At 50.3% G+C, this 18,218-nt stretch overlaps 2 protein-coding genes and 1 pseudogene across 5 annotated transcripts; 2 read left to right on the top strand and 1 right to left on the bottom strand.

Annotated features, from left to right (window-relative positions):
- Positions 1-7,795: 7,795 nt before the first annotated feature.
- On the bottom strand, positions 7,796-16,602 carry Blcap (BLCAP apoptosis inducing factor). Its single transcript, XM_032904632.1, has 2 exons — positions 16,393-16,602; positions 7,796-8,345 (listed from the first exon to the last, which is right to left on the bottom strand). The coding sequence occupies exon 2, from the start codon at positions 8,169-8,171 to the stop codon at positions 7,908-7,910; it is 264 nt and encodes an 87-aa protein (XP_032760523.1). The 5' UTR covers positions 8,172-8,345; positions 16,393-16,602; the 3' UTR covers positions 7,796-7,907.
- On the top strand, positions 10,140-12,603 carry Nnat (neuronatin). Of its 4 annotated transcripts, none has more exons than XM_032904636.1 (3): positions 10,160-10,332; positions 11,290-11,370; positions 11,615-12,603. In XM_032904636.1, exons 1-3 carry the CDS (start codon positions 10,261-10,263, stop codon positions 11,705-11,707), a joined length of 246 nt encoding a protein of 81 aa, XP_032760527.1. In that variant the 5' UTR covers positions 10,160-10,260; the 3' UTR covers positions 11,708-12,603. The 4 variants fall into 4 exon arrangements, with proteins under 4 accessions (XP_032760524.1, XP_032760527.1, XP_032760525.1 ...); XM_032904634.1 differs by lacking the exon at positions 11,290-11,370 and adding an exon at positions 10,519-10,606 and having other exon boundaries at positions 11,615-11,844; XM_032904635.1 differs by having other exon boundaries at positions 10,161-10,332; positions 11,290-11,365; positions 11,615-11,844.
- Positions 16,603-17,336: 734 nt separating the features above from the next.
- Positions 17,337-18,218, top strand: part of LOC116901054 — a 148,035-nt pseudogene continuing 147,153 nt past the window's right edge.

Genomic DNA, 18,218 nt, shown 5'->3' on the forward strand with positions numbered 1-18,218 from the left:
GGGACGCTACAATGAGAATGGACGACTGTCTGTGTCAGTTCTTGCTGGAGGTCTTCTATGTGAACTCTGGATGATTGAGACATTCTAGGGCATCTTCGGATCTTCAGACCCATAAGTGCATACAACCCTCAAACACCTGGCAGAACTGTGATCAAAGGGGGGTTGCTTTTCTAGTCTTTACCACTGTAGGTCACCCAGGTAGCCCCATGCAGCTGGCCGATGGATGAGACCCTGGTTCCCATCCGTCATCATCACCTTAACACTGACAGTTTCAATTGATGGCTGTTCTATTTATTTTTTGAGACAGGGTTTCGGGTAGCTTAGAGTGGCCTCTAAGTCCTTATGTAGTTAAGGACGACCTTGAACTCCTTCGATCTGTACCTACCATGTGCTAGGATAACAGGCATAAGCCTCCATGCCTGGCTGCTTTGTTTGATGTAATTTCTCATTTCAGATGTTTATTTCCTATCAGCAAACATTTACTTAGTGCCTCCCAGCAGACAGATGAGGTCACTGGTGGTGCTAAGCTTCTTTGGTTTGGGTGGGTGGGTTGCTACGTGCTTTCTGCCCCAGGTTAACCTTGACTAAATAGTGCAGTCCACCCCAGGCGCAGGGACGTGGACCATTACTTGTCCTTGCTCACTGCTGGCCTTCACCTTCCTGATGCCATTTCTTTGTCTTTTAGACACTTTAAAGTATCTAATTCTTCCCTCACTCCAAATTTCTAGTAGGTTCTTGCTTCCAACTTGACTGTTTAAAAAGGTATCTGCTTTTGCCCTTTCCCTGTGAACAGGTGTCCCAACCCTCTGCCCCTCAATCTTCTCAGGGCTTCTCTCGGCAGCTCTACACTCCTCTTCTACTCAGGACTGGTAGTTGGAGGAGGGCAGTCAAGGTAAGGCTCTGGAGGACAACAGGGCAAGTCCCAGGTCTGCTCTGTCTCCTGGGCAATTGACATCTGCAAGCCCTTTAGTACAGCAGGCACAACTGTGCTGTCCTTAGGGTGTTGGAGAGTTTCAGGAAGCCCTCCTGACAACTGCTCAGGTTTTCTGACTAGAAAAGCACTAGCTGGGGTTGGGGATTTAGCTCAGTGGTAGAGCGCTTGCCTAGGAAGCGCAAGGCCCTGGGTTCGGTCCCCAGCTCCGAAAAAAAGAACCAAAAAAAAAAAGAAAAGCACTAGCCAAGCAAGAGCCATATAAAAGAACAGTCTAAAGGAGTTCCTCCCAGTGCCCTTCCTTCGAAGCTGGGAGAGCAAGCTCGCCTTTACTTGTTCCCCTCAGACTCTCCTTTCTGCCTCTAACACTATGCTAATCCCAAAGGGGACAATTAAATCCCTCAAGTGATACAGTGATTCCTTCTTGGTGCTCATGATGGTGAGAGTTGTCACCCCAATCCCAGATACGTCTTTGTACCACTTCTTTTGAGGACAAGTGTCTCTGGTTGGCACCTGACGAAGGAGCATGGCAGTGCCAGTCAGATGGTGAGCACCAGTTACTCCACGAGAGAGAGCATGCCATCCTTGTGAAAGGACAAAAGTTGAACCAAGTGCCACAGAAAATGCCCTAAGTTAGTAAGGAAGCCAAATAGCAGCCATGTAGACCACAGGTTGTAAGGAGTTGGGCTGGATGCTCAGAGACATGGGTGCAACTGAGTAGCCAGAGATGACTGGATCCAACTGAAGAGAAAGCCAGGGGCCTGGGAAACACTGAGGGGCCAGAAAGTCTGGTTTACAGGTATAGTAGAATTATCAGCTAAGGAGGTTCCACACCTGCTCACCAGGCTGTTAGAGTGGACACAGCCACGAGGGTCATTACAGCAATAGCTGGGTGTGTTCTCAGTCTCCGTGGGCCCTAGTTTCTGTCTGTGAAAAATGGCACCACTGAGCACCCACAAGAATTGCTTCAAGTATGGAAATAACCAATTCACACTTGATTAGTTAAAGAAACAAACCCAAAGCCATCCACTGAAAGCAGCCCCTACAGAGGGCCCTGTCCATCTGTAAGTAGTGGGTTACAGAGACGTGTGAGCCCCTGGGCTGTGGAGGGCATGGGTCTGGAGCACGACTCTTGTTTGGGCAATATGTTTTCAGGGGTGCAGGTCTATGGCAGTGGAGGGGGCTGAAAGGAGACAGTTATGAGCTTGACACTCGTGAAGATGCTCACGATCTCTGGGGAGAGAAGGTGGCAAAGGCAGGAGGATGCCGACAACCAACTCAGCTTATGGTCTATAGTCCAGGAACCAAGTGCCAGGGGTTGCTGTCAATCTGTGGTGAAACACGGAGTGACCGACTGGCCAGTGCAGGCCTCAGTCTCAGAACAGGGAGTCCCTACTCCACACTGCTGTCAGCGCACCCACCTGTCAGGTACGAAAGGACAGGAAGAGCAGGGAGCTTTCAAACACGGGCTTGAAGGCACAGGGCGGGAGAGAGAAGGATGTAACCAAGACTCCATCACAACTGGTCTGACAGGCGCCTGTCTTGTGTGCTCTACTCTACAGAAATGATGCCAGGCCGTGTACTTTTATGAGTTTTCACCTCATCTGCTGTCTCAGAATAGTAGTCTGCAAAATAATCCTTAGTACTGCGACGCTGCCAAGAGGAATCTGTGGAGGGGATTCCCCTCCTTCTAAGAAAGACTGGCCTCCTAACACCTTCAGGAACCTAGCACTAATCGACCAAGTCACCAACTATTTTACCCACAAAGCCACAGACCAGCAAGTACTGTGCCAGGCCTGGTTAGGCAGGTTCTGTGTCTGGTCAGGCGACATAGCCTCTACGGTCAAGGGTCATGCAGGACTTCAATGACCCAGCTAAGGAATGGGAACCATGGCACCAGGGAACCACTGAAGTGCCTTGTCTCTTTTCCTCTCTTGTGGGCCCTTCCATATTTGCTTTGGCCATACATGACTATTCTTGGCACTTCTGCGCCCAAGAGTAAAGCTCACGTTCACTCCTTTAATGTAAAATCCTTTGTTAAATACTTCATGGCCTTGACGCACTCTCAGCCAACGTCTCTTAAGACTGAAGTTACAGGAGTAAAGGTCACCAATGTCTCCGGAAATGTTAAAGACTTGACTAATAAATGGGGCAACAGGTCTCAAGGAACACGAATGGTGAAGAACAAGGTCATGTGCCAAGTGGTGGGAAATCAAACCCAGGGCTCCGTAACCTTCTGCCTCCCCGCCTCTTTTATGGAAAGTTGCCACCACTACATGGGACAAGGGAACGGTAACCTGGGCAGCCCGTCCATTGAAGTGTGGGTTCTCTACAACTGCCCAGGGAAAGAGAAGAGTCGAGAACCACCCAGAGATTTGTCTCTGGGAAGGGTCTTTTCAATCAGATGCAACAAGGCACCCTCACACGTACCCCTTGTGCTGTGCTCTGAGACAGAGCTAGTAAGGGCCACGGAGTATCCTTCCACCAACAGAGGAAGTCGCACCGTGATGACTGCCTTGAGGCTGATGCTAACGCCCTTCATTTTAAGGTGAGGGAACTAGAGGGGCCTCTAGACAGTCTTACACACACAAAGGCATAGCATGAGACCGAGGGCTCCTTGAAGCCTCATAGTAGGTTTTTAGTCCTCTAAGTGCACTCTGGACCCCAGTGTTTGATTCCCAAAGGGAGACAGGTCTTCCGTCTTGGCCTGGCCTTACCTACCAGGACGGAGAATGCTGTTTCCATCATACTCCACTTCCCCAGTACTGCTGCTAACCTCACCACTGCCACTTTAGAGCCCTCTCCTCAGTCCCTGTGCTTTAGACAGGTTGGTGCTGCTTCCACGACTCAAATGTACACTGTTCCCCAAGGAGTGAATCCTGCCTTATTTGCTGCTTACTGTGAGGGCTCCCTATTAGCTCCCAGCTATTTGAGGCCTTCTAGCAGCAAATTCAGTTTTAAAATCATTCCATAGTGCCCCCACCCCAACTGTAGTGCTCCAGATTTAAACAGACTGACTTCTTTCCCTAGAAGCTCTCTGGGGTCTGATTCTACAGCAGTCAGATACTAGTGGTCTTTCGCTTTACTCTCAGCTCAGTCTCTTTATCTGTTAGAGATGCTGTGATGTCATTTATTACTTCAGGGCTCCTATACCTGCACTTGATCTTCAGCTCTGCCAGTCAATCCTCCCAGGTCTGCATCAGCTCTTTCCTGAGACTCAGAACACCTGCCACAGTGCCTAGTCCTTGATCTCGGGCATAACTTGCGCAATGAATATTATCCCCTTTCTCTTTAGCCTGGAGGGCATTGCAAGGGCAGAAACTGTTCACTGTGGTCCCAGGGTCTCACCACACATGAGATTCTGACAAAAACAAACAAACAAACAAACAAACAAACAAAAAACGAAAGAAAGAAAGACAGACAGACAGACAGACTGTTAGGGTAGGGCAGCCTTCTGAGCAAGACTCCTGGGCCATGCCCTCCAAGACCTCAGTCTCTAAGAGGAACCCCAACCTACCTCAGCAACAGCACCCACAAAGGTTGAATTATAATAGGCTTTAGACAAACCATCACCAGAGAGAGGAAGAAACAAAGGGAAGCTCCCGACACGGGCAGTGTCTGGGCTCACACGGTACAGGATCAAAGCACACAGGACATGTAGGCAGCTCCCTAAGTATCTGACCATCAACTCAGGTCAGCACCTTCCTCAACCGGGCTCCAGAAGAGCCTCAGAGTGAGGGAAGACTCCCAGATCATCAAGATTGGGAAACTATTTGTTCTAGAAATCACATTTTTACCTATGAGGAAACTGACAGTGGGAGCAGGCACCCTCTCACAGAGCCACAGTGGCAATGCACATGTAGTGTGAGACCCCAGAAGGCCCAGTGGCCTGCTGCACAGGAAGCATCTGTTTGTTTTCCTGAAGGGTACTTCAGGGAAAGGGACAGCATTTTAAGTAAGGTGGGGAGCCCTCTGGGCAGAATGAACTCTGATGTGACAGGCAGGCACCCTTCAAGGGATGGGCTACCAGTACCCTACTGAAAGGGCCACAGATCTTTTGGAGAGAGGCCTAAATGTAACTCTCGAGCATATGACCTGACACAGAAAGCTGTTTCCCAAGGGAGAGCAAAATAAGCAATGGTTTTGTCCTCACTTGGGATCCAGGTCCTCCAGAAGAGAGGGACACAAAGGCCTGTGTTTGCTTTCGGAACCTGTAGTTGTCTATTTTGCTAAGTCGCCCCACTAGGCTAGAACTATGAAGTCCTAGAGTGTCAGGCCTGCTTGTGTTGACATCGCCAGCAAGCCTCGTACAAGGTCTCCGTATTTGTTGAACAAACTTGCCTTTCCCTATGCCCAGCTCCTCAGCTGGTCAAGTTTTGTAAACCAAGAGCTATCTACACAGCAAAGACCACAAGAGGCAAGAGTACCACTGAAGGGGACAGAAAAGGCACCCTGAGAATGGTCACTGCAATTTTTCAAAGAAAACCCTTCCAAAATAGATAATTCTTTGGTAATTTCTTTTTTTCTTTTTTTGTTTAGATAGGGTCTCTCTGTAGCCCAGGCTGGCCCAGAACTTAGAGGAATCCTCCTGTCTTAGCTTCCAGAGTGTTGGGATTATAGGTATGAGTGGATTACATACAGATTACAGTTGTCTTTTTGGAAAGTTATAATCAAGAGGGAACCATGGATCAGCATGCCAGGAATGTGAGAAAGGCAGAAAAATGCAAAGAGGAGCTGGAGCAAATTCACATGGCTTTCCCACAGTAGAGGAAACGTCTGGGGATGTCACCTGTACATCTCTGAAGTCACCAAACCCACCTCAAACATCACCACAGCAGCCCTCACAATAACTCCTGCTGCTCAGGCAGTGCTCCTGCCCGGCCTTCTGAGAGACTTGGAGGTGTGTGCCCAGCACAGGATGCTGGCGTGCTGCTCCCCCCCAGTGTCCCAGGTCACACTCAGTGCCATGGGCACATCCACAGCAAGGGACTGTACTCTCTTGTGCTTCTAAGCCGGCCCCTAAGATGTATGGGGTGGATGGCGAACCTTATTATTTTCCCAACTGAAATGCTACGAGGGATTTCCCTTATTTTTATTTCAAAAGCAGCACCATAACAATCCGTGACAGTTAGAGCCCCTGCTGTTCTAAGTTTTTATCAAGGGACCTGTTCCTTAGGTCCTGTAGAGCAAACCATTTCAGGCAGGAAGCCATGGGAGCTGAGAAGTGCAAAGTCTCATCTCTGCAAACTTCCAGACTCCCTCCTGTTTACCGCTGACTGTCCCCTGCTCCCCTCCCCCAATTCCAGCATCTGTTCTCCAGAGAACAGATCAGATTTTCCAGCTAAGGTACTCTGGCGCCAAGGACTCAGCCCTGTGTGCTTCACCCTGCCCCCCACCAACGCAGAAATCCAACACCATGACCCAAATGGACTGCAGCCACATAAAACCACAAAGTAAAGTTTATAAAGCTTTATTAAACATTTCAAACAGCTGTGGAACGAACACACCAGAAATAAAAGCTTTACAACAGCAGTCCGAGTGTTTCACAAGTGTGGCCTCAAAGTCCCACTCCCCAGATGCCTGCTTCCAGCTCTGCCCTGTGCCTGGCCCACTACCCTCACTGGAACACAAGAGAGAGGGACAGTTCTGACGGGAAGGACAACTGTGCTCGATCCCCAGGGGGTGGGGCCAGGAGAAAGTCTCATTTGCAGACACTTGTTTCTGAAGCGCAGAGAAAAGCAAACAAGTACAAAGTCACCAAATCTTCCTGTGTATTCTTCATAGTGTACAGTCTACATGCGCAGGAATGAAGAGGCTCCTGGTGGGAGGATGATGTGACTGCTCCCCTGGGTCTTGTCTGAACCACCTTGGAGTCCACTCTGCTGGTCACTCTGCAATCCCCATGCTAAATAAAAACTGCAGGACCTACTACAGCTACTACTACTACTAAACCTCAAAGTCAGAACACATTCAGTAAAGCTTCTTCAAAAGGAATACACACATGTATCTGTATGTACACACACACACACACACACACACACACACACACACACACACACTCACTCATACATATGTATGTACACACATACAGGGCAGATCAAAAAACATCCAAACACCTCTCAAGGGAATCATGGCTGACAGGAAAACGTAATACTTTCCCATTCACTCAGCCAGGGTCACTGGGTCTAAGGGAATACTGCACATCTCCCTCCTGAAGAGCATGCACTGGAAACAGGAGGCAGCCCCTTTAGGTCGGCTGAGAGAGGCAGGAGGAAGAGCAAAGGGAGAGAAGCTGGGCTGGAAGGCAAGAGCCCAGATACCCAGGCCAAAGGGCTGTGTCTCCCCATTGCTCCTTCTTAGAAATGAGGCAGAGAAAACACTGCAGGTCTGTGGAACGAGCAGTTGAGACATGGTTCCGTCTCACCTTCTCCACAGGGAACGGAGGACGAAAAAGCGAGGCTCTCGGGCATCAGCAATCTCTTCAAATTTGAGATAAGTGCAAAAACAAGCCCTGTCTTGGACAGGTGCTCCCCCAAAAAGGAAAGGGGTGGGAGAGAACCAAGGGGAAACCAGGGAAAGGGACTGAGGAGGGATTGAGGAAGATCTTGACGAGGAAGGTTATGGAGGTGACAATGAGACTACATTGTATCCACCTGGGTCATACCAAGGGTAGCTGACCAGGATAGAAATAGACTCCCCAAATCAATGAGCAAGGGGGTGGGCCAATCCGTCAGCCGGGACCCAGATGGTGACAAAACACACAACCATAAGACCACCCACGACTACGGGACTCTACAATGGAAGCACCGGTCAGTGCCATTATTCACATTATAAGGATAAGACATCACAGGCCAAAAGGCTCCATTAGGAATGTGGTACCCGCAGGGCTGCGGGGTTTGAAACTCCAATGCTTTATGACCTATGTCAATGCCTCCCCTCCCGTCTTCTGCTTCGTGGCAAGCTATCTCGGCAGACGTTAGGTGCCCACCACACCGGGGTCATGGGCTGATTCTGGAAGCGGGGAATCGGAGCAGTGGTACAGGAAGCAATTGCCCCAGCAGCTATAGCAGATGAGAAAGAGGGCTGCCAGGAAGACCAGGGCACATATCGTGCAAGGTTTCCGTTCCAGGAGGAAGCTGAGCAGGTAGAAGCCCATGAACATGGAGTGGCTGAACCACAGAGCGGGGTTGAGGGGCTTGGGGATAAGGAGGACGGGCAGCAGCCACTGGAGGCAATACATGATCTCTGCCGGGCAGGGCCTTCACCAAGGCCGCCAGGCACCGCTGCAGGAACCGACCTAATGGGGGCCAGCAGGCACGGGTGGCTGCCCTTCGTTTTCTTCGACTCTCTCTCCAGGAGCTGAGCCGCTGTGCTCTCTGGCTGTCAGCCCGGGATCACCAAGGCAGCAGGGATCCTGAAGAGAAAAGTCAACACAACAAACAGACAAAGAACAGATAGACAGACACACACACACAAAACAAAAAAACAAAACAAAAACAAAACAAACAAAAAAACAGGAACAAATTGTATACTTATTTGGGAAAATGGATCATGGTTAACAACAGCAAATGTGAATGCCCTTTCCTCCCCACCACCCATGGATGTCTACTCCTATCCAAATTATCACTCTAAGAGAGCCTCCTGGGGTGTGTCTTCCCTGGGCTTCTACTGGGGAATCCCAGGAGGGCACGGTCCCCACAGCGGACTGGCTTTGCCTGGGCCCTGCCCAGCAGAGATCATGTATCGCATCCTGGGGCTGCAGCCCGTCCTCAAAGGTCCCAGACCTCACAATACCGCCTTGTGGTTGCCACAGGACACCATGGGCTTGGTGTTGTGCCCCCGTGTGGTAAGGAAGGGCTCTGTATCTAGTCTCACATCTGCAGCTCCACAGTGTGGTGGAGTATGTCAATTTTACAGCAGTTATCTGTGCACTGCTGACCTGGAGAGGCTAGGCAGTGGAACCTCAGATCCTAGCAAGCTATGGGAAGACACAGTAGAAAGCAGCCTGGACCATGTTTGCTTTTTAAAAACAAGTTCAGCATTATTTACCCCAAACTAGCCAACTCCTTTGAAAAATCAATTTAAAGAAAGAAAGAGAGAAAGAAAGAAAAGCAAAAATCACAATACCCAAACTCACTTGGACCATTAAACCTCCATCATTACTAACACTGAACAGAAAAGGTCTCTATAAGTATTTAATCGAAATTACTATCCTATCCAAATAGGGGAAAATATCGTTTGGCCTCTGTGCCAGGTTCCCTCCTGGAGAGGTACTTTCTCCAGCCAGTGAGACCGTGGGAACCCTCTACTTGCAGACGCCAATTTGGTCTTTCCAACCTTACCGCGATCCACCAAAGATCTCCAAGACCACACCAACAGAGGGACACTAGCTTTACTTTGAAACTAGAAGACAGTAGCCATAACCCTTCGTAGCTGTAGCAAAATCCTATTTTGTGCTCCAGTTGCATAGCAAACTGGTAAAAAGAACCACCCTGGCTCAGGCAGACCTACGAGGGATTGGGGGAGGGGAGCACAAAACGGAGGTCCATATCTGTCCTGCAGAAAACCAGCCCCAAATTTCGACCACTTCTCCATAAAGCTCGCCAATTTGGAACACACAAAGCACGTCAATCCTTACTACATCCCTCCCAGAGTAGATAAAATTGCTTTAGCTACTAAGAGCAGAGTGCCGGTCCGGCTCCGGACTGCAGCCACTACCACAAGCAGAAAGCAACAGTCAGAAAAGTGGTACATGATCAAAGATTATCACAAAACAGTTGGCATAGGTTTAAAATTCACGGAGTACTAGGAATGCTGAAAAGGGTATACATTTTGCTTTCTGAGAGACTTCCGTAACTTCGGTCTTCCATCCATATGGAAGGTATATTTTGGCGCAGCACTGGTTACGCGGCTCAAAGAATTTGCAGGCTTGGGAGCACCTCTACCCCTCATTCTATACTCTAGAGCCACTACTCCTCTCCATTTTACACCGAATTTCAAAAGAGGGCAGAGCAGAATCTTCTGGAAGGGTGTTAGAGCGGACTCAGGAGCGCCCCCCGCCACCCCGTCCTTCTCTTTTTTTTTTTTTCCAGGGCTGGGGACCGAACCCAGGACCTTGCGCTTCCTAGGTAAGCGCTCTACCACTGAGCCAAATCCCCAACCCCACCCCCTCCTTCTCAACACCCCCCAAGTGCGCATGCGCACTAAGGTGGCAGGAGGGTACTTAAGGCGCGGCCACCCGGGCTGTGGCATTGCGCCCAGCAGCGGACTCCGAGACCCGTAGACCTGGGCGAACCCTTGCTCTTGACCACCCACCCACTTTCGGAACCATGGCCGCAGTGGCAGCAGCCTCGGCAGAACTGCTCATCATCGGCTGGTACATCTTCCGCGTGCTACTGCAGGTGAGTATATACCCGGGCTTTGGGTGGGAGAGGGCACCCGAAACGCACCCTGGGACCCTTAATCCATATCGCGATTGCCGCCCCTACCCAACCCATCCTATCCCAATTGCTGCGATCCCTGTGTACCAAAATGCCGCGGTGGTACTATTTGTCCCCGCCTGTTCCCGTGCCCACATCCTCGCACAGACCCTGTCCCCAGTGCGCCCGCGCCCAGCCGGGAACAAAGACTCAGGGGTGCGGCGGTCGCCCGCTGCGGACAATCGCGACCAACGCGGTAAGAAATACCCGCTATACTCAGGCTCGATCCCCAGAGGGAGGCGGGGCACTTGTGTGCTGCGAGACTTTACAGCTCGCCCAACAGAAAATTTTCACCTTAAAAAATTGCGCAATGCGGGAAATTTTCTTTAAAATAAATGATACATACACATATAATACTTGAGTGGTGAGAAAGAAGTTAGAAAATGGCACTTCTCAGGAAAAATAACAAAAAGAATCGCAATAAATAAGGGAAAAAAGTAAGGGGGAGGAAATAGAGAAAACACGCATTGCAGGAAAAATAAACAGACAAAGGCACTTACTAGGAGAAAAAAATGGATTGGATAAAAGCGCATTGGAAAAGAAACAAAGAATCAGGGAAAAGAAAACGAATTGGAAACACACTTTGAATAAATCAACTAGAGGAAAATGCCCTGCGCAGGACAAAAACGGAAGGGGAAAGAACACTTCCAATAAATAAATAAATAATAAAGAAAGGAAGAAAGGAAGAAAGAAAGAAAAGAAAAAAGGGGGAATCATTTTATGGAAAAAGAGCGCGCAATTGCGCGCGCAAAAGTGCTTCTCTTAAAACCAAACTGGAAGAAAGCGCTTTGTGCATAAAACTATCTACCCTGAGAGCTCCCTTTGCAGGAATCCTGCTAAAGGAATCCTTTGCCAAAGGAATCGCATATTTCCTTCAAGGTGTTCTTGGAATGCTGCATTTACTGGGTAGAATTCGCTTTTCGAAATCCTCCAGGGACACAGCCCATTGCGAGAAGTGAGGTATACTTAAGTTGTGGGTCCAATCAGCTTTCAGCCATGCAGCTCTCAGCACAGTTGGAAAAGCTCCAGCTGCCCTGACTGGTGGACAAGCTGTGCCTCACCCGCCACTCCAGGCTATGCTGGACAGGCGGGCGGGGCAGGGGGCGGGGCTGGGCGGGCACACAGCAGGAGCAGCAAGCAGCAGCAGCAGCACTTTGGGTCACGGGTACTTCTCTAAGGGTGGGTCCTGGGTCTCTCACCACAGGTGTTCAGGTACTCCCTGCAGAAGCTGGCGCACACGGTGTCCCGGACCGGGCTGCAGGTGCTGGGGGAGCGCAGGCACCGAGCCCCCAACTGAGGCCCCACCTCCCAGCCCTGGGCGGCCGTGTCATCAGGTGCTCCTGTGCTTCTCGACCAGCATGGGAGCCAATGCCGCACAGGAATGGGGGGTCCCCTGTGCTCCCTCGTCAGAGGAGCACTTGCCAAGGTCAGTGAGGGGCCGGTAGGTCCCCAGAAAAGCAGCACCGACAATGATGAAGACATCAGTTCCCTTCCCAGCCCCCCCCCCTTTGCCCCTGTCCCATGGCCGGCGGGTGGGAGAGGATGGGGGAAGAGGGGAGCAACCCTCGAGATATGGGCGTAGGCACCACATTCTGATCTGGACCAAGTTGGAACAGCACCATCTCAGCCGCACAAGATCCTACCATGGAGAGCTAACACCCCACCAACCAGCAGAATGGACATTCTGACATCACCAGCTGAAACCCTGAATCTCGGTGCAGAAGAGAAAGTGTCAACTGCGTGCAGCATTGGGGGAGTGGAGGGTGTGGGTGGTGGAGGAAGAGGGTTAAGAAAACTAGTGGGGCCCTCTTGCTGTCCCTTACCTATGGCACCCATATTCCTGCCTTGCTCCCTCATTCCCCCTCTCCCCTGCCTTCCAAAGCCCCACCCCCCCAAAAATGTGTCACTTGATTCGGACCTATTCAACCAGTAATTGGATCCCACCTTTACCAAAACACCGTCTCTGACCCCCGGCCCTTCACTGATCTTGCTTATCCCTGGTCTCACGTAGCAGTTGTGGTTGCTATTGTGGTAGTCGCTAATTGTACTGGTTTACGTGTGCATTAGTTGTGTCTCCCCGGCTAGATTGTAAGCTCCTGGAGACAGGGACCACCTCCACAAAAAATAAAAAAACGGACCTTTCCTGTCTTGTAGTGTCCTAGGACCCTGCAGGGCAGTGGGGGTGCACCAAAAGTTCTTTTGTGGCTTCTTTTGCGACAGCGACATCACATATCTCTAAAGATGGGCACTGTGGAGGGACACACCACTTGGGAAGGGGAGGAGGGGACAAGAAGACAAGATGAACCCAGACTCTCATATTTGCCTCATTTAAATCTATCCTGAGATAAAGGACTATTTTCATCCCCAATGAAGAGTGGTAATCATTTGTCCCAGAATAAGGGACATTTCCCCTCCCCCCAAGACGACGGGTGCATTTACTTGGTGGTGCTGAGATAAGGTGCCATGGTAGGTTACCTATCTGGGAAAGATGGCGAGACGATAACTGGGAGTGGCCCTCTAAATGGAATACTAAGGACCACGAGGGCTAATTTAAGAATATAAAGCTATAACACAGATCTCCACCCAGGAGCCCCAGGAAATGAATGCTGGGCAGGAAGAGGGGGCACTGGCTGCACAATGAGCATGAGATGTGACTTGGCCCCTCCTCCACCCAACTTAATGCTCCAGGCCCCAGGATCACCCTAAGGCAGGCCATCCTGCCTGGTTTTTCCAACCCTCTAGGTGGACACCCCCATCTCTTAATTTTCTCAGTTCATCCTTAAGGACCTTATCAGGTCAATAGCTTCCCCTTTCCCTCCTACTGCATCAGGGAGGGTGGGCTGGTCCCTTCGTTCCCTTTCTTGCTTAGCCAGGGCTGTTCACAAGTATCAACTGACTGCCTCACCAAATGGTCCTGCCACCTGTTAAGTCTCACTTCTGGTCTTACCCATCCCTGCCTCTGCATACTTGCTGCTATGCCAATGCTAAAGGAATGAGTTGGAAGGCCATCAGTCTCTCCTGCTATTTCCTCAAACTTCTTAGCCCTGGTAGTAACACCACAAACACTCAGGTGCACAAAGCACCTCAAAGTTCTTGAATCTTGATCCTGCAGATCCCCCAAGAAAACCTGATTTTCAAACCAATCACTGGCACCTCTGATGATACTTATAATTTCATTCAGCACCGGGGAATTATGGAGGAAGGTAGCACAGAATTTGGTGTGGCCTTAGCTTTTCCAACCATCAAGTCAGCTTAGGCTATCCAGCCAGGTTGCTTCTAGTTCCCTCCTAAGGTCCAGATGAACCCCATACACATTAGAGAGCCAGGATTCCACAGCCCTTGGATGTGACAGGCATTCCGAGGCTGGAGGCTGGAGGCTCGGTCTTTCTCAGCAGGGTGGATACAGCTGCTGCTAAGACCTGAAGGTAGGTCAGGTCCTTTGCCCCATAATTACTCATCTGCAGTCAGTCAGTCAGTCAGTGGCTACTTCCTTTATGGCTAGAAATTTCTGTGGTTTGTCATACTAAACTTATTGAACCTTGAGTACATATCAACAGGTTCCAAAGGAAGGCTGACTTTCTCGGAGATTTGGAGTGGGGGTGGGCAATACCACTGTATTGTTCCATATGTTCTAGTGTCAGACCAAATTAGATGCCAGCTGAGTGCACAAATGCAGGCCAAGCCAGGGAGGAAGGAGTCTGGCTACTCTGGAAATAGCATATCTTGTCTCCCCCATCCCCAAGCCAGGAGGCTACTGGTAACCCCAGGGCTTTCCAGATGATTTTGGTAAAATCTTTATTCTTCCATCTATCATCCAGCAGTGAGTGTAGGGGGTGCCCTGGTGACCCTGAGAATGTGAAATGTCCACACCCACTTTCTTCTCCCACTCCACACCTTTCTGCTCCTATGGCAAACTAAACCCTCCAGAGAAGGCAGGAGTGTGTTCGTGCCCATTCTTTGTGTAACACCCACAAGTCTGACCCAAGCACACCTTATTTATTTATAAAATGCTTCCACAGCTACATATTAAAACATTTCGTTCTCACACAAAGCAATGGGATGTGTTCTTTTATTGCAAAGTCCTTAGTACACAGAGTTAAATATCCCCTTTTCCTAAAGAGGTTGCTACCTCCAAAGAGGAACAAAGGCAGAGCAGGCAGGTTGTGAGGAAGTGGAATAGCTTTACAGCACCACATGAGACCCCAGGCACTGATGCCAGAGAAGGCTGTGTCTCACCTGCCTAGCCCAATCTCAGCAGGGAGGTCACTAACGACCAAAACTTTGAGAGATGTGGGTTCTGGGAGACTTGTATGTCTATCTGTAGAGTAACTGAATTGTGACTGAAATGTATTTGAGGGACAGGACAGGGATTAAGATTTTTGGCTTTGACTCTGGGGCTGGCCAAAGATAGCTTAATTACACAGAGGCTTTGAAGGAAGCAGGCTTGCTGCTGGCTACTTACTAGATATCTACTTTCAGACTCGGATGGCTCCAGGAGCTGACACCCTAAAGGAAGACTCAGCTGGCAGTTAATCTTCCCCTGGAGATTTAAATGTACACACACACACACACACACACACACACACACACACACACACACACTACTAGTTTACCAAAGTCTCTTTTTTCAGGTGACCACTGACTTCTTCCATATGCCAGAGAAACATGGTTACCACAAGCTCCTCTGGAAATGATCCCGTCCCCTTCCCTCCACAGGGCTCATAGCACAGCAGGACACTGATTCCTGAACATTCCCAGGCAGAGCCAGAGCCAGAAGACAGAGAGGAAGGCAATACAGGGCTCTTGGTAGATCACACAGAGACAAGCTTGAACAGAATGCGTGTGTTTCCAAGGGAACAAGAAAAGAGGGCGGCCTAACTCTCATTCCCCCTTGGAAATAACAGGTAAGAAGTTAAACTGTTTTGGCCACAACTTTAAGATGACCATTTTCAGATTGAGAATTGATCTGGTTCCTGGAAACTGACCAAGGTTCCAGAAACCCCATCTTTTAACAGGAACTCATGCCATTAATGAATCTTGAGTTAAACAAGCAAGCTCGATCTAACACTCGTCATGGGCACATAAAATGGAACTTTTTTGGGGTCCTGGCTTCGGTGTTGCAGTTCAGATGGCTGACAGGATGATTGGACCATGTCAGGCAGGGCAGAGAAGCTGTCCCCAATACATCAGTACCCTGAAAGGGACAAAAGAGGATCCGAACCTATAAACAGAAATAACCTATAAACTAGAACAGGCCCCAGTTTCCCAAGTGAAAAGAGACATGAGACCTAGAAGGAATTAAAGGTGGTTTGGCAGGAGGGAGGAAAAATCAGCTGTCCCCATCCCCCATTCTTCCTTTTCAGGCCAAGGCAAGTGTGACAGGCACTCCATTCCTTCTGCTGCCCTTAAGGGCCACTCCCCACACACTGGAGGGGGAACCGGTGTCCAGACTCGACGAAAAGTTGCTAAGAGTGAGAAGCACACCGGACCCGAAGCAGATGGTCACCCTAATACTCCAGACACAAAAGAGAGCGTTCGGGGCCCACTTCTACCTTCTCCCCGCACTCCTTTGGTTGGGGCGGGGGGGGGGAGGAGAGAGAGAGACTGAAGAGGCGAGGAAAGAGTGTCCGGCCTCCCAGAAGCTGAGCCTCTTGCCAAGGTCCGGAACAGAGGAGGTGGTGGTCGCGCCCGCCCCTCCCAGCCCCGTCCCGGGAGCGCGCTGACCTTGGAGGCCAGAGTGACAGCTAGGAACCCCGGAACCCACCCAAGGGACGGGAAGGGACCCCCCCTCCCCGCCAAGGCCCAGGTTGGGGCGAAAAGGGGAGGTCACCTGACGCCAGACAAGGGTGAGCCCGTACCCAGCCGCGCGGAAAGCCCGGGCGAGAGGCCAAGCAGCGCCTAAGGTGACCCCGGAGGGCTAACATGGCGGCGCAACCGCGCCGAGTGCCTCTCACCCTGCCCAGGCGGGCGACGCTACGATACCTGCGAGCCCCGCCATGGCACCGCCGCCACTGTCGCCGTCGCTGTCGCTGCTGCTGCCGGCCTCCACCTTAGCTCGCCACCGACGCCGCAGGAGCTGGGGAGACGCCCCCTTCGTCTTCTAGTGGAGCGGTCCAAGGACCCCGTCCAGAATTGGGCTGTCCGCCGCGGACGCCTGACAAACTGACTCAAAGCGAGGCTACTCTCAGGCACTTTTGCCTCAATATCGGCCACAAAATGTCCTTTCAGAACTTTTTATGGACTTGAATAAAATTATAGGGCGCTGAGGTCCTCAAGCCCGTGGAATATTTGATCAGGCGCAGATTGGGCAGCCCCGAACCTCTGGCCCATGGTCTCCTTCATGCATATGCAGCAGATTGTGATCCTTACTCTTTAAGAGCTCAGCGGGCGAGCGTGGTTTAGTTACGCTGATGAACCTGATTCCCCAGATCTCTAAGACCTAGTGGTTTGTGCACTCTGGAAAAACTTCTCGTGGCTCAGATCTGGCCCTTTCAACCATGGTCTAAGCACGTGGTTCCTTCTGGGTGATGAAATGGCATGCCCCAGGCTTGTTAAAAAGTCTAGATGAGTCAGTGTGGTCACTTACTAGTTTCTTAGCCAAGTTCCTGAGCTCATACTGTGCGCAAGCGCAGTGCTAGAGGTTAAGGAGGTAGACTTCGACTCCTGACCCCAATTTTCTCAGTCAAGAGGTGCGAGTGAGTGTTGGGGGACAGAGGAGAGACTACCGCTGGGTAATCACTTTTAGTTGTACCAGTACGTGATTCGTAATTAGGCATCGTGGAAGGCACTAAGAGGCAAATTAAAGGAATGGAATCCTAGTGTCTGGAGTGGGTGAGGGTTGGGGCCTTCTTAGGCAGATTGAGTTTGTGTGTTGTGCGAGTGAAGGGATCTTGTTCCAAGGCCATTGACTTTCAGGGTTAGAAGACATGGAGGTGAGGTTCGGGATGGGAGACCAGCTAAGCAACCTGAACATCCTTCCAGGCACTAAAGTCACGGTGACTCGGACAGGTAGTGACTAAGGGAGCTAAAAGAGATCCTATCAAACTGGATGCGGGAAGCATACATTGAGGCACAGGCATTGACACCTAAGCTGAGGTCATAGGTATGAAGAAGAGGTGGTGAGCCCTTGGCCAAGGTGGAAAACAGATTTGATTGTGTGACTCTCTTGTTTAATTGCTTATGAGTCCTTAAGGATCAGTGTACCTGTACCTGGTCTTCTGTCACTTAACAACAGGAGAAAACAGTGGGCCGGGGAGCTCTGGTTAAACGAATAGTGGGTTGAGCACGGATTCAGAGGCAAATAGCGTTCTTGGGCACTGCTGATTGGCATTCCAGAAAAACTCAGCGTCTCCTTGTTCTCAACACACCCCTGTGCTGTGCCTGGACCCTCCAGTCTTATGGACTGTCTGGGTCTCCCTGGAGTCCTATGTAAGAGTGTCTCTAGCAGAGGAATCCCTAGTTCAGCTGTCCCAGAAACAACTGAGTGTCCGACCACAGCAGAGTGGAACATAACACTGTGTTGTGCTGGGGCCGTGGGATACATTTGACACTTGGCAGCCATAACGTCTGCATGGGACGTTCAAAAATGTCTCTAAAACATTTGGAAGAACTCGCACCTATACTGAATATGTACTTCTGTTGTCATTGCCTAAAAACCATAAGTGCTTTTTTTATAGCTCTTACAGGTTTTTGATAGGTTATTTCTCTGCTGATGGTGAAATGAGCCAATTCAAGCCAGACTAGAATGCTTTGAAAGGCAGGATTATTGGAAAGCTACTCTCTAGTGAGTTTACTGGCCCTAAGAATGG

This window comes from Rattus rattus, chromosome 5 (assembly GCF_011064425.1).
Source record: "Rattus rattus isolate New Zealand chromosome 5, Rrattus_CSIRO_v1, whole genome shotgun sequence".
NCBI classification, from domain to species: domain Eukaryota; kingdom Metazoa; phylum Chordata; class Mammalia; order Rodentia; family Muridae; genus Rattus; species Rattus rattus.